The sequence below is a fragment of the Salmo salar genome, chromosome 21, assembly GCF_965601325.2.
Source record: "Salmo salar chromosome 21, fSalSal1, whole genome shotgun sequence".
NCBI classification, from domain to species: Eukaryota; Metazoa; Chordata; class Actinopteri; order Salmoniformes; family Salmonidae; genus Salmo; species Salmo salar.
The window spans coordinates 18,484,277-18,498,659 of NC_138311.1; the positions used below are offsets into that span (position 1 = coordinate 18,484,277).

The window sequence follows — 14,383 nt, forward strand, 5'->3', positions numbered from 1 at the left end:
TGTTAGACTTCCATGTAATAGCCCTATAGATTTGTGGAACTGATAGCTTTAAGGAAATGGGCAAAGTGCCTCTCTGACAGTAGTCTACATCCTATGAGGCATATTTACAATAATAAAGCAAGACCTGACCTTGGAAATGTAATTGTCACACACACTGGCTAGTCCATCCAGGACTGACACACACCCATCGCCAGTGTGTGTAGTTGGGAGGGTTATTGCTCATAGTCTGGCAAACACCTAACTCGAAGTCCTCCTGTCACAGCTCTCCCTCGCTGTGAGTCGCACCACTGTCGGCAAGGCTATATTGCTCAGGGAGCTAGGAAAAATTACACATTGTGTATTCAAATCTTAGTATACATATGACTGTGAGTTTCCAACCATTTATTATAGTCAAATAAATTATCCCAAATCCTCATTTGTAATTGTGTAGTACCATCGACTCCAGTACACTAGATGGCGTGTTATGAATAGTTTACAGTGAAGTTGAGAAGTCATGTGATTTAGATGAAGCTGTGCGGGATAAACAAATGGGAGCATGGACACGATTCAAGAGGTAAAATGTTTGTTTACTATTGATACAAGTATCGGATAGGTTACCTGGTCAAGTTTAAATCACTCACTAACTTGAATTACTTTGCAGGACAGCATGACAATACCTTTTGGGGCAAAACATCTAGTTGCTGTGTTGAGTATCCCAGCCAACGCTAGTGATGTGCAGACTGCCGTTATCCTGACGCACGGGGCTGGTGGGGACATGAACTTCAAGCATTTGGTTTCTCTTGCTCATGCACTTTCATCGAATGGCCTGCTATGTCTTCGCTTCACATGTAAAGGTTTAAACCTGGTTTACAGAGTGAAGGCTTACCATGCCGTTTGGGTAAGAATTATTTTCGAAATACAGATTTGTGCATGTTTCGTTCCATAGACGACGTGAATAAAGAATACCAAGTCATAAAAAACCTTGTCTTTAGTTGGCTATGAAGATCTACTCTAGTTAATTCACTGAATGCAAGTGTGCCATTTATGGAAATATTCTATTTGATTTTGCAGGAATACTTGAAAAATCTTGAGAAATTCACAATAAGAAACATATTTCTTGGTGGTAAGCAATCAAAACTATTTTATAACCTCAATTAAATCTTATTGGCCTTATGTATTTCCCAGTGCTGATGAGCCACACTTGGGGTTTATGCTTACATAACAAACCAATACAATTGCATCATTCTGAAAGATCCTTGCTCAATGTATATCTGCACATAGCTCTCTACTGTATCTCCAACCCCTTGCCCAGACAGTGGCCCTCCTCACCTGCATCCTTATTAGCTTCTATACCAATGATTTATAAACTCAGCAAAACAAGAAACGTCCTCTCACTGTCAACTGCGTTTATTTTCAGCAAACGTAACATGTGTAAATACTTGTATGAACATAAGATTCAACAACGGAGACATAAACTGAACAAGTTCCACAGACATGTGACTAACAGAAATGTAATAATGTGTCCCTGAACAAAGAGGGGGTCAAAATCAAAGTAACAGTCAGTATCTGGTGTGGTCACCAGCTGCATTAAGTACTGCAGTGCATTTCCTCCTCATGGACTGCACCAGATTTGCCAGTTCTTGCTGTGAGATGTTACCCCACTCTTCCACCCAGGCACCTGCAAGTTCCTGGACATTTCTGAGTGGAATGGCGCTAGCCCTCACACTCCGATCCAACAGGTCCCAGATGTCCTTGACGGGATTGAGATCCGGGCTCTTCGCTGGCCATGGCAGAACACTGACATTCCTGTCTTGCAGGAAATCACACACAGAACGACCAGTATGGCTGGTTGCATTGTCATGCTTGAGGGTCATGTCAGGATGAGCCTGCAGGAAGGGTACCACATCAGGGAGGATGATGTCTTCCCTGTAACACACAGCATTGAGATTGCCTGCAATGACAACAAGCTCAGTCTAATGATGCTGTGACACACTGCCCCAGACCATGACGGACCCTCCACCTCCAAATCGATCCCGCTCCAGAGTACAGGCCTCGGTGTAACGCTCATTCCTTCGACGATAAACGCGAATCCGACCATCACCCCTGGTGAGACAAAACCGTGACTCGTCAGAGAAGAACACTTTTTGCCGGTCCTGTCTGGTCCAGCGACAGTGAGTTTGTGCCCATAGGTGACATTGTTGCCCATGATGTCTGGTGAGGCCCTGCCTTACAACAGGCCTACAAGCCCTCAGTCCAGCCTCTCTCAGCCTATTGAGGACAGTCTGAGCACTGATGGAGGGATTGTGCGTTCCTGGTGTAACTCGGGCAGTTGTTGTTGTCATCCTGTACCTGTCCCGCAGGTGTGATGTTCGGCTGTACCGATCCTGTGCAGGTGTTGTTACACGTGGTCTGCCACTGCGAGGATGATCAGCTGTTCATCCTGTCTCCATGTAGTGCTGTCGTAGGCGTCTCACAATATGGACATTGCAATTTATTGCCCTGGCCACATCTGCAGTCCTCATGCCTCCTTGCACGCAGATGAGCAGGGACCCTGGACATCTTTCTTTTGGTGTTTTTCAGAGTCAGTAGAAAGGCCTCTTTAGTGTCCTAGGTTTTCATAACTGTGACCTTAATTGCCTACCGTCTGTAAGCTGTTAGTGTCTTAACAACCGTTCCACAGGTGCATGTTCATTAATTGTTTATGGTTCATTGAACAAGCATGGGAAACAGTGTTTAAACCCTTTACAATGAAGATCTGTGAAGTTAATTTGTAAAAATCAAAATATATTTGAAAGACAGGGTCCTGAAAAAGGGACGTTTCTTTTTTTGCTGAGTTTATATACACTAGATGACTCAATGGCCAATACATAGCATCTGCAATCCGGGTATATATTCATTATTATAAACTGGGTGGTTTGAGACCTGAATTCTGTTTGGCTGAAGGCCATGGTATATTTAAGCAATAAGGCCCGAGGAGGTGTGGTATATGGCCAATTTACTACAGCTAAAGGCTGTTCTTAGGAACGATGCATCGCAGAGTGCCTGGACACAGCCCTTTAGCCGTGGTATATTTGCCATATATTACAAACCCCCGATGTGCCTTATTGCTATTATAAACTGGTTACCAATGTAATTAAAGCTGTAAAAATAAGTGTTTTGTCATACCCGTGGTATACAGTCTGATATACTATGGCTGTCAGCCAATCAGCATTCAGGGCTCGAACCACCCAGTTTATAAGACCGTATACCACGGGTATGACAAAACATTTAGTTTTACTGCTCTAATTACATTGGTAACCAGTTTATAATAGCAATACGTTTCCTCAGGGTTTGTGATAAATGACCAATATACCATGGCTAAGGGCTGTGTCCAGGCACTCTGCGTTGCGTGTGCATAAGAACAGCCCTTAGCCGTGGTATATTGGCGATATCACACCTCCTTGGGCCTTATTGCTTAATTGTTCTATACCCGCAGTCGTAAATCACGCCCATTTCTAAAATGTATCTTACTAAAATTGTATTTTGAACCTAACCTTAACCGCACTGCTAACCTTATGCCTAACGATATTTATTTTCCAAAAAGCACTTTTTTTGTAGCCAATTTTGACTTTGTGGCTGTGGAAGCTACTGAAAACTCCTCACCAGGGACATATTCTGAGTATTGGTGTTTACTGGGGGCATGAGTATTGAGCATTGTTAATTGATCCATAAACTAGTTCTTCTTAAGCAATCACTTCCAAGACAGATATAATACTCACTGTGTACTTACTCACTGTGTACCCTCCACTTCAGGACGTTCTATGGGGTCTCGTGCTGCCTCTGCCCTGGCCAGGCAGCTCAGTGGTGGGTCAGAGGATGCATTGCAGGGACTGGTCTGTCTGTCCTTTCCCCTACACCCTCCAGGACTGACACACGCTCATCGACAGCGGAGTGAGGACCTCAGGGCGCTGCCCAAGGAGGTGCCTGTACTGTTTCTGTCTGGTACTGCAGACAACATGTGTGAGAAGGTGAGAATGGTGATGGGTGTCTTTTGGTTAATGCATGAACATCAGCAGATCGGAGGAATATGATCATTCACAGAAACCATTGAAGTTTGCACATGCACATCTCTTTTTGATGATGCATGTGTTTCACTTCAAACTGATTACACGTCTCCCTTATAATGAAACTGTTCAAGTTTGCACATGCATCTCTCATTTGGTTGTGTATGTTCTTTTATTATTTCAAACTGATGGGCTGGAAGAAACATTCTTTTCTAGTCCCAATTTTGTTTTGCACTGGTGATTTTTCCTTTGTCCAGATCCTTCTGGATGATGTGTTAAAGGAGATGAAGTCTCCAGCGACTGTTCACTGGATTGAAGGAGGCAGCCATGGGCTTACAGTGAAGGGAAGGGCTGAGGAGTCTGTGCTGGATGAAGTCAACTCACATGTCGTATCATGGATTTTGGAACATACTTGAACATTTGGTTTGATGAATTCATGTGTTTATGTTGGTGTATTTATGATGTGGATTAAATCTATACTTTTATAATACCAGAGATAGTATTTTGTTTATTTTGGGTAAGGTATTTACATAGATTGGCAATAAATAATAGCCTGCTGGTTGCTTCTCTGAAACAGCAGTGTGCCGAGGTGCAATTGTACCTTTAAATCCTGGCGATGACGTTAATATTTCCTTGATTCTAATTGGGTAGCTTTCACTTCCTTGGTTTGCGATGAAATGGACGTGAGCATGGCTGAAGAACCGTGGAATAAAGTAAACATTCCCTTTCCAAGTGCGGTTTCAACTGTCCATATACCGTTCGGCCTCTCAACAGGTATGTAGTTTATCGCATTTCTGCATAAACTTTTTGTAGCGCCCTTTCGCTGTGTGATAATAGCCACATTAGCGCACGGAAACTAGCCCTGCTGCAGACTACAGCAAGCTACGGTACACACGTGGGGAGTGTTCTGACTGATGGTAGAGAATATTGCTCTTGCTCTGTAAAAGTTAGGCTAACTAGATGAACGTTATTTACATCACAATTGTGCGGTGTTTTTTGTGTGTTTTTTTTACTGCTTATTTCATGCGTGTGTGTGTACTGTGCATTGTATCTAGGTACATGTGTAAAACGTGTCCTGGAGGAAAATGAGAAAGTGCTCAAGTTGCTTGGCAGTCGAGTCCTGCAGACTGAGATCCGTGTCCTGTACGAGCTTCTCTATGTTCTCAATAACAGCCTCAGGCAACACAAGACTTTCAGGATTCTCAAACAGGTGAGGATCAAGAAAAAGGCCTGCGTTACCTGACCATTTATTGTTGTTTTTACCAACTAAGTTGTAGCCTATTATGATTATAGTTATTAACAATATTACCTATTCTGACCATTATTAGTAGGCTACTGTTCCAGCTGATAGGCTTTATTAGGTAACATTATGTCATGTTAAGCATAGCACAGAATTTTCAATGAGATCAAATTTGAAATAGACAAGATTGCGGTGTGCACATTGTTGGATTACTTCAGGGTGAAAAAAAATATTTCATTTAATAATGGATCATTTTCTAAATTCAATCAAACCCCCTGCAACTAAATGTGGACGTTTAGACTTGTGTTGACTTCCAAGTTGGGAATTGAGTATCACCAATTGAAGGGTAACTTACATGAAAACCATATTTCAGTTTTTAGATTTGAGTTATAGTGAAACAAGTCAATTCTGGTTTTATAACAGTTTGTTGCAGAAGTGATATATTTTGGTCTTTTGGTAGAAAAATCTAGCCCCTTTTTAACCTAGCGGTTCAACTCTACCATTGAAATCGTGATGTATAGGCCTCTATGTCATCTCAAAGGAGGGGGTCGGTATGAAATACACTCTCTTCTAGATGTGCTGAGTGGTACCACCTCAAGGCTTACTATAAAAGCTGGTGACAGCATGACCTATTTGGTCTCGGTAAGTAAAGTGTGCCAATATATTTAGCATGACGCTTCCTTGACTAGACTACTGACATTACACAGAATTCAAAAGGCAGTAAGGCACATTTCCGCATCTGACCAAATTCAACGTTTTTGCTTACCGTTTCATACACATCTATATTGCTTTTACGAAGAAAGAAAACGTGTAGACTGTGGATTATACCTTTTTATATGCGTAGCTATATCCATTGTAACAAGTAGATGTCAACTTGTTGTATTTTTTCCTCAACCGTTATGACTGATGGTGCAGTCTGCTAAAACAGTTGGGCTCATAGTTCAATGGCTGTAAATTCTAATCCCACATGGGGCATATTAATCCTTTATTTACAATATTCATACCGTGCCCACACAGTTCTAATTCTGAAAAATGAAAGCTTAGGCCTTCGCTCTGGTAGTAGTTGCTACCAGCTCTCACAGTCTCAGGTCAGAATTAAACATCCATGTTTCTCAAACGTCAAATTTCAAAGTGTTTTAAGGTTACATTTAGGCATTAACTCCAAATTCTCAAGGTTAGGCATTAAGGTAAGGGTTAAGGTTTGGGATAGGCTTAAAACAAGAATATCAAAATCAACGTTATGTCGCTGGATTTGAACTTGGAATCGGTGGCAGATGCTTACACCCATCCACCATCTCCGTACACAACGCCCTAGTAAAACCGAAACCTCACTGTTGCCCCTAGTGGCTGGTTTCCACTTCATCTCCTGATGTCCTCAGACATGGATGGACTTCGAATACTGACTTGTATCACGGGTACCAAAGACATCTTAAATCAGTTTTGTTTGATATTTTTCTGCCATGCGTAATATGCGGTACACTATGTAATGTATAAGGCACAATGTTTATTAAACACACCTCCATGCTGTGTAAGGGCTATTTGACCAAGAAGGAGAGTGATGGAATCCTGCTTCAGATGATCTGGCTTCCACAGTCACCCGACCTCAACCCAATTGAGATGGTTTGGGATGTGTTGGACCGCAGAGTGAAGGAAAAGCAGCCAACAAGTGCTCAGCATATGTGGGAACTCCTTCAAGACTGTTGGAAAAGCATTCCAGGTGAAGTGGGTTGAGAGAATGCCAAGAGTGTGCAAAGCTGTCATCAAGGCAAAGGGTGGCTACTTTGAAGAATCTCAAATATAAAATATATTTTAATTTGTTTACACTTTTTTTGGTTACTACATGATTCAATATGTGTTATTTCATAGTTTTGATGTCTTCACTATTATTCTACAATGTATAAAATAGTAAAAATAAAGAAAAACCCTTGAATGAGTCATGGTGGCCGCAGTGCAATATAGAAGTATGCCGAAAACCAGCGACCAATACATTTTCACCCGTGACATGCTTTTTTCAAAATAGCCCAACTGCGGGAAAAACCATGGGCATGGCAACCCTACCCCCAGGGCAAAATTAGTTTGATACCACTGATGTAGAGGGTTATTGACTTGAGTTTTGAAAACCCCTGCAGGTTGAGCAATGCATAAACCGGTTGAAGGAAATGAAGCTGGATGCTGCTCTTCTGGACCTGAAGGAGCTATGTCCAAAGAAAGTGCAAAGGTACTAACTAGCGAGAATTCCTCTGCATTTAGCTATTAGCAAATGGTTCTGTGCCAGGGAATTGACATGCCCTTGTTGGACTACTTAGCTGCATCTAATCGTGCAGACACAGCACACTATCGAGCGTCAAGATTCATATAACTTGTTTTTGAGTCTATGTTTATTTGATATCCAATACACCGTAGACTAACTGTGTCATCTTGATGTGTGTATATCTGTATGCTTGTGTTTGCAGCCAGCTGGCTATGGAGACAGGTCAGTGTGATGTACCCAGTCAGCCCATGCTGGAATGGCTTTGTCTCAAGGTGTTGGGAGCTGCCAGACTGATGACATGTCTGCTCAATCACTGCACCAGAGCCTTCATGTATCCTTCTCTCTCTCACCCTCTCCTCTGGGAGACTTCAGCTGCTATCTTACCTCTCTTTTTTGCTTAAGTGTCCTTGTTTTTTTTGAAAGGTGCTCTAAATCCAATGTATTATTACTATATAAATGACTGTTGCTGGCGTTCCAGGTCATCTTTTTTTGCAGTTGCATATTGTTAGGTCTCACGACGCCTGGGGAAGTGTTTAACTTGTCAGGAACCACAGTAATACCTACTCAGCCATCAACATGTCTTAATGCATCTTGAGACATATCCAGAGATGACTTTAAGACCAATCTAAATGAAGACGTCTCGAGACAAAAGTGATGACGGGGTATGTAACAACATGACAATCTTCTGTAATGTGCAGCATGACTGCAACAAAAAAAGAAAAAGACAACCTGGAACGCAACAATGGTCTCAGTGTAGACATGTATACATGAGCATGGTGTGTATGATTGCCTTGACCAGTCTCCTCTCCAGACTAGCGAAGCAGCACCTCCACTCAAAGGAATTCATTATGTTGAACGTGGTGCTCACCAGCATGCTTAGTCGACTGTGGTGAGTCCCGTGGCTCTTTCAGGGTCATGTCTGACGTACTGCTTTTCACTCAAACCTGTCCCTTCTTACTAGCGATGATTTACTATGACGTTTACTTACTATGACTTTGTGTGGTTGTCTCATCTAGCTATCTTAAGACGAATGTAAGTGACTCTGTAAGTGGAAGTGACTCCGGATAGGAGTGATGTATCTTTCTGCTCCTCAGGGTGTTCTTCCGGGGCATCCTGGGTAGCCTGGCCCCTCTCTACCAGCACCTCCTGGAGCTCCTGAAAGAGGTGTCCCAGGCTCAGGCAATGGCCTTCCTCATAGACTTCACCCTGCCTGCAGGGATGGCAGAGTTCCTCGGGCCCTCTGACTCTTCCTTGTTGAAGATGCAGCATTCCCGGGCCCCTAAGGGCCTTGGCGTGAAAGGAGCCTCCAGGTCCTCTGTGCTCAACAGACTGTTCAGAGAGGAGGGAGAGGAGAGGAGGGAGCAGGCTCTGGGTGGTCCCTCCAATAGGAAGAGCAGCAAAGTGGATCTGGGAACTGCAGTCTTACTCCAGAGAACTGGTGATACAGGTCAGTGTCATCGGCCTCTGCATTCCTTGCTTTCTGGGGTTTCAGGCTGGGTATTTATAAAGCACTTTATGACAGCTGCTGATGTAAAAAGGACTTTATAAAATACATTTGATAGATTGATCAATTTTTTGTAGCTCTCCTGGCATAGCCTATATTCTGTTGTTTACATTTGAACATATAATATAACCGTCATATAATTTCCTTATAACAGGTGCCGTCTCTGGATTTGATATGAAGCAATTGCTGAAACGAACCCATGGCGGTATCACAGAGGTATGTGTGGTTGTTTTAATGTCAGAATATTATATCCATTACACCTTTTTAAGTCCACTGCTTTCATTTGAGTTAGTTATTTGATGATGAGTGTTGTTACTTATACTAGATTGTCATTTGAACTCTTTGTGCAGGTGTCAACAGAACAAGTGCAGCCTTCATTACTGGATGCTGCTGTGATTGGTCAGAAGAGGAAGTTTCTGAAGCAACTGAGAACAGCCCCCACTTTCAGCAACATGGCCGCCCACCTGGAGGAAGTGATGCGATGGTGTGAAAGCAGGAAGCTGCGTCAGGAGAAGGGGCGTCTGACGTTCCTGAACCTGAAGTGCCAGAGGATGAAATGCCTGGAATCAGAGGGCTGCAGGTACAGGGACTCTATTTTAACTGGGCTTTTAATAATATTGTCTATTGCATCTATCGGACTATCACAATGGGACATCTTTGCACACCTTTCCCAAACTAAAACTTCCAGTCACATTAATGATGGGGAACCTATGTGGTGTTTGTTCTTGGTCTCCCCAGTGTACAAGGGAAACTAACGCGCTACAAACGGGAGGTTTGCTGGGCCCTGTCACTCAGAGGGGCGGTACCCAGGACCTGTCAGCCGCTGAAGACACTGTGGAGGAGGGCTCACCCTAGAATTTGCTTTCAGCCATTCAGGACTGCATTTGAACCAATCACAAGTGCATTCTGTGTCAACAGAAAACGGTCACTAAGACACAAGAGAAACAGGAGTATTTTACCAGGCACACCGGGGGATGTGGCCACGATGACTGATGACCAGTCCCTTAGCAATGAGCTTAGCAACCAAAGTAGAGACACTCCAGTTCAGAAACCCTTGGATCTGAATGAGACTAACATTGATGACATTTTTGCCTTCATAGGTTTTTAAGACCCCAAAACCCTGGCCTATGGGATAAAAGGGGTTCTCAGCTTTCATGATTTAAACAAAGAAATCCACACAAGGTTTTCTTGGTTGCATGCGTTTCATCTCTGACATCAAGTTACAATTTTTTCACTGACGTTTTCTAGACCTACATCAGTCGCTTGCCTTAAGTTTTTCTTAAAGTAGCCTATTATTAAAATGTTTTAGAAACGTGGTATTAAACCTATGCAAACCCTTAGTCTGTGTGCAGTATTCACTTTTTTATCGAATTAGATTTGTCATTTACAGGAAAACTGCTAATACATTGCCTACAAATAAATGTTAACTTTTCTTTAAGACGAATCATAAACAGAAAATGGCAAGTTTCCAACATTTCAGCTAGATGCCTTTTTTTCTAGGGCATAAATTATAATCAAATAATACATTAAAACTGGGTTCCTTCCAATTCACAAATATTGCCTAGAATTCACCTGATTGGAAGGAAAGGGGGTGTGATAAACCACATAACCTACAGGTCAAAATGCAAGGTAAACAATCATCAGGGATACCTAGTCAGTTATTCAACTGAAATGTGCTCTTCGCAGTTAACCCAACCACTGAATCAGAGGTGCGGGGGGCTACCTTATTCGACATCATCGGCACCCAGGGAGCAGTTGTTGGGGGTAGAACGGCAGATTTTTCCACCTTGCCTGCTCAGGGATTTGAACCAGCGCCCTTTCGGTAACTGGCCCAATGCTCTTAACTCCTGCCTCAATTAGCGACCTCCGTACAAACCTCTTTTGATTTATGTTGAAATGAAAATAACTGCTTCATTGAATGAACATTAATGGATTGTCACTCACAGCAGATGGACAGGTTGTTCTCAACCTGATATACTGTAAAACAGAAAGGCATCAAAACCACAGAGTTCTGAGAGCCTTTTTCAGTTGCTCTTAGCAACAACGATGCATATGTGTATTGGAAAAACTGGTTAAAAGTCCTCAGTACAAAATTCTCAACATATCTGCCAACCTTCTATCAGCATCAACACAAGGTCCTACATAAACCTCTGAGCTTACGCTTCAGTCCGAGGGTTTCATTTTAGCCCACAATTTGTCCCAGAATGCCTGGTGCTGATGGTGGTCCTGGTGCCATTCCAGATAGGTCCTGGACTTCACCAGGCCAGCCAGGCAGTGAGGGGGGATCTTCTCCAGGAAGATCAGGAGAAGGCTGTCCCTTTGCTCCACCTGCAACCTGGAGGTGGCCAGCTGAATCTCCAGGGAACACCAGTTACTGTGCAGGTAGTGGCGACTGACCAGGCAGAGGGTGTGGCGGCTCCGGTAGAGGCTCTGTGATGTTCTCCACAATGTCCTTCCCCATCTGGAAGTCTACAGTTGTGGCCAAAAGTTTTGAGAATGACACTCATGTTAAATTTCCACAAAGTTTGCTGCTTCAGTGTCTTTAGATATTTTTGTCAGATGTTACTATGGAATACTGAAGTATAATTACAAGAATTTCATAAGAATCAAAGGCTTTTATTGACAATTACATGAAGTTGATGCAAAGAGTCAATATTTGCAGTGTTGACCCTTCTTTTTCAAGACCTCTGCAATCCGCCCTGGCATGCTGTCAATTAACTTCTGGGTCACATCCGGACTGATGGCAGCCCATTCTTGCATAATCAATGCTTGGAGTTTGTCAGAATTTGTGGATTTTTGTTTGTCCACCCGCCTCTTTTGAGGATTGACCACAAGTTCTCAATGGGATTAAGGGCTGGGGAGTTTCCTGGCCATGGACCCAAAATATCAATGTTTTGTTCCCCGAGCCACTTTTGCCTTATGGCAAGGTGCTCCATCATGCTAGAAAAGGCATTGTTTGTCACCAAACTGTTCTTGGATGGTTGGGAGAAGTTGCTCTCGGAGGATGTGTTGGTACCATTCTTTATTCATGGCTGTGTTCTTAGGCAAAATTGTGAGTGAGCCCACTCCCTTGGCTGAGAAGCAACCCCACACATGAATGGTCTCAGGATGCTTTACTGTTGGCATGACACAGGACTGATGGTAGCGCTCACCTTGTCTTCTCCGGACAAGCTTTTTTCCGGATTCCCCAAACAATCGGAAAGGGGATTCATCAGAGGAAATGACTTTACCCCAGTCCTCAGCAGTCCAATCCCTGTACCTTTTGCAGAATATCAGTCTGTCCCTGATGTTTTTCCTGGAGAGAAGTGGCTTCTTTGCTGCCCTTCTTGAAACCAGGCCATCCTCCAAAAGTCTTCGTCTCACTGTGCGTGCAGATGCACTCACACCTGCCTGCTGCCATTCCTGAGCAAGCTCTGCACTGGTGGTGCCCCGATCCCGCAGCTGAATCAACTTTAGGAGACGGTCCTGACGCTTGCTGGACTTTCTTGGGCACCCTGAAGCCTTCTTCGCGACAATTGAACCGCTCTCCTTGAAGTTCTTGATGATCCAATAAATGGTTGATTTAGGTGCAATCTTACTGGCAGCAATATCCTTGCCTGTGAAGCCCTTTTTGTGCAAAGCAATGATGACGGCACGTGTTTCCTTGCAGTTAATAATGATTGACAGAGGAAGAACAATGATTCCAAGCACCACCCTCTTTTTGAATCTTCCAGTCTGTTATTCGAACTCAATCAGCATGACAGAGTGATCTCCAGCCACACTCACACGTGTGTTAATGAGAGAATCACTGACATGATGTCAGCTGGTCCTTTTGTGGCAGGGCTGAAATGCAGTGGAAATGTTTTTTGGGGATTCAGTTAATTTGCATGGCAAAGAGGGACTTTGCAATTAATTTCAATTCATCTGATCACACTTCATAACATTCTGGAGTATATGCAAATTGCCATCAAAGAAACTGAGGCAGCAGACGTTGTGAAAATTAATATTTGTGTCATTCTCAAAACTTTTGGCCACGACTGTACTGTGTAGACAGAAGCACAGGAAAGGAGGACCCCTCTGTTCCAGGTTGGGCAGAAGCTCCTCCACCACCCAGCGCTCGTCCTTCCCGCTGTAGGAGACACATGCGTCATAGTGGTAGCGCTCCCTGGTGTTGGATAGCATGGCCTCCAACAGCCAGCCAACGGTGATGTGGTAGAAGGGGAGGAACTAGAGGCCAGCCAGGTTATGGATGAAAACCACCAGCATGAAGAACAGGACTCCCAGGGTAGTTGCTGCAAAGAGCACAAGAGCTCTGTTGTGCAGTAGGCTTCTGTGTACTTGACAAAGTTAGGTTTGTCTAACAAGCATATCAAGTCTTCCAAAGTTTAATTATGATCATGATTAAGCATGATCACTTCAACCTGCCTGTACCCCTTTGCCTGAGCAATGAGCCAAGCATTGTCACAACTGCAAAACATTTGTAGTGTATTAAATACTTAAGTCTAGAGAGAGGTTCAGTAAAGCTAGAATATGTTATAAATGTTCTCGATACGCAAATACGATGTTTTCAAAGATATTAAGTATTTTGTTAAACTTCCCTCGAGTCAATCCTGCAGTTTGAAAGTTTCAGAACATTCAGTTTGGTCAGGTTGTGAAAAATGTTGGCAGTACGCTGTATTGAAACATCCACCTGTATTTAGTCAGTTTTCTCAGGGGAATCAGCTGCTTGATGTTAAATCAACCACTTTTAGCTGAAAGCTTAGATCTGTACTCAAGTGTTTCCAATGATCTGAAGTACTTTCCCATGAATTCAGATCCACAAAGGAATTCCTCAGCATTAAAGATAAATGACAGACTCAAGAAAGGTCTGTCACAGTCCTCAAATGACACGGTCTGGCCTTTGAGCTGGAGACTCAGATTGTGTTTGGACGTGACATTACTGCCAATTATCAACTGCATTGGCCTCATACCTGAACTAATGTACAGATGAGTCCGCTGCCTCAGAATGTCGCCAAATATCAGTGTCAGATTCAGCTTGATCACAGGTTCTGTTCTGTAGGTGGAAAGTTCAAGTCCCCAAGAGACACATGAGGTGTGTGAAAGACCTTGCCTCAATAGTGTGAATCAGTGGATTGTCCCTCAGGTCTAACAATGCCAAACTATGTAAACCAGTAAACATGTTTGCATGCATCTCTCCATCTTATTTTGTGTAATATCTAAGAGCTCCAGATTTGTCAATCCCAGGAAATCAAAGTCTTCAATGTGTGAAATTAAATTCAGTGATAAAACCCGATTCTGCAGCTTCTCAAAACAACTGAACTGTTTTGCAAAAGGCATTTCTAGATAATTTCCCAATAGAATTTGATGTGTTATCCATGTAATTGGTT

At 43.1% G+C, this 14,383-nt stretch overlaps 2 protein-coding genes and 1 pseudogene across 4 annotated transcripts; 2 read left to right on the plus strand and 1 right to left on the minus strand.

The window, feature by feature from the left end:
• The first annotated feature begins 253 nt into the window (after positions 1–253).
• tex30 (testis expressed 30) lies at positions 254–4,515 on the plus strand. Its single transcript, XM_014163993.3, has 5 exons — positions 254–553; positions 641–877; positions 1,051–1,102; positions 3,772–3,986; positions 4,280–4,515. The coding sequence occupies exons 1-5, from the start codon at positions 536–538 to the stop codon at positions 4,436–4,438; spliced, it is 681 nt and encodes a 226-aa protein (XP_014019468.1). The 5' UTR covers positions 254–535; the 3' UTR covers positions 4,439–4,515.
• A 36-nt stretch (positions 4,516–4,551) lies between these two features.
• rmp64 (ribonuclease MRP subunit p64) lies at positions 4,552–10,357 on the plus strand. 3 transcript variants are annotated; one of them, XM_014163991.3, is made up of 9 exons: positions 4,552–4,796; positions 5,078–5,232; positions 7,392–7,480; positions 7,716–7,844; positions 8,325–8,402; positions 8,608–8,960; positions 9,172–9,233; positions 9,368–9,597; positions 9,756–10,357. In XM_014163991.3, the coding sequence occupies exons 1-9, from the start codon at positions 4,700–4,702 to the stop codon at positions 10,123–10,125; spliced, it is 1,563 nt and encodes a 520-aa protein (XP_014019466.3). In that variant the 5' UTR covers positions 4,552–4,699; the 3' UTR covers positions 10,126–10,357. The 3 variants fall into 3 exon arrangements, with proteins under 3 accessions (XP_014019466.3, XP_014019467.3, XP_082823141.1); XM_082967015.1 differs by lacking the exons at positions 4,552–4,796; positions 5,078–5,232 and adding an exon at positions 5,246–6,979; XM_014163992.3 differs by lacking the exons at positions 4,552–4,796; positions 7,392–7,480.
• Positions 10,358–10,953: 596 nt separating this feature from the next.
• On the minus strand, positions 10,954–14,333 carry LOC106581704 (uncharacterized; annotated as a pseudogene).
• Positions 14,334–14,383: the final 50 nt, after the last annotated feature.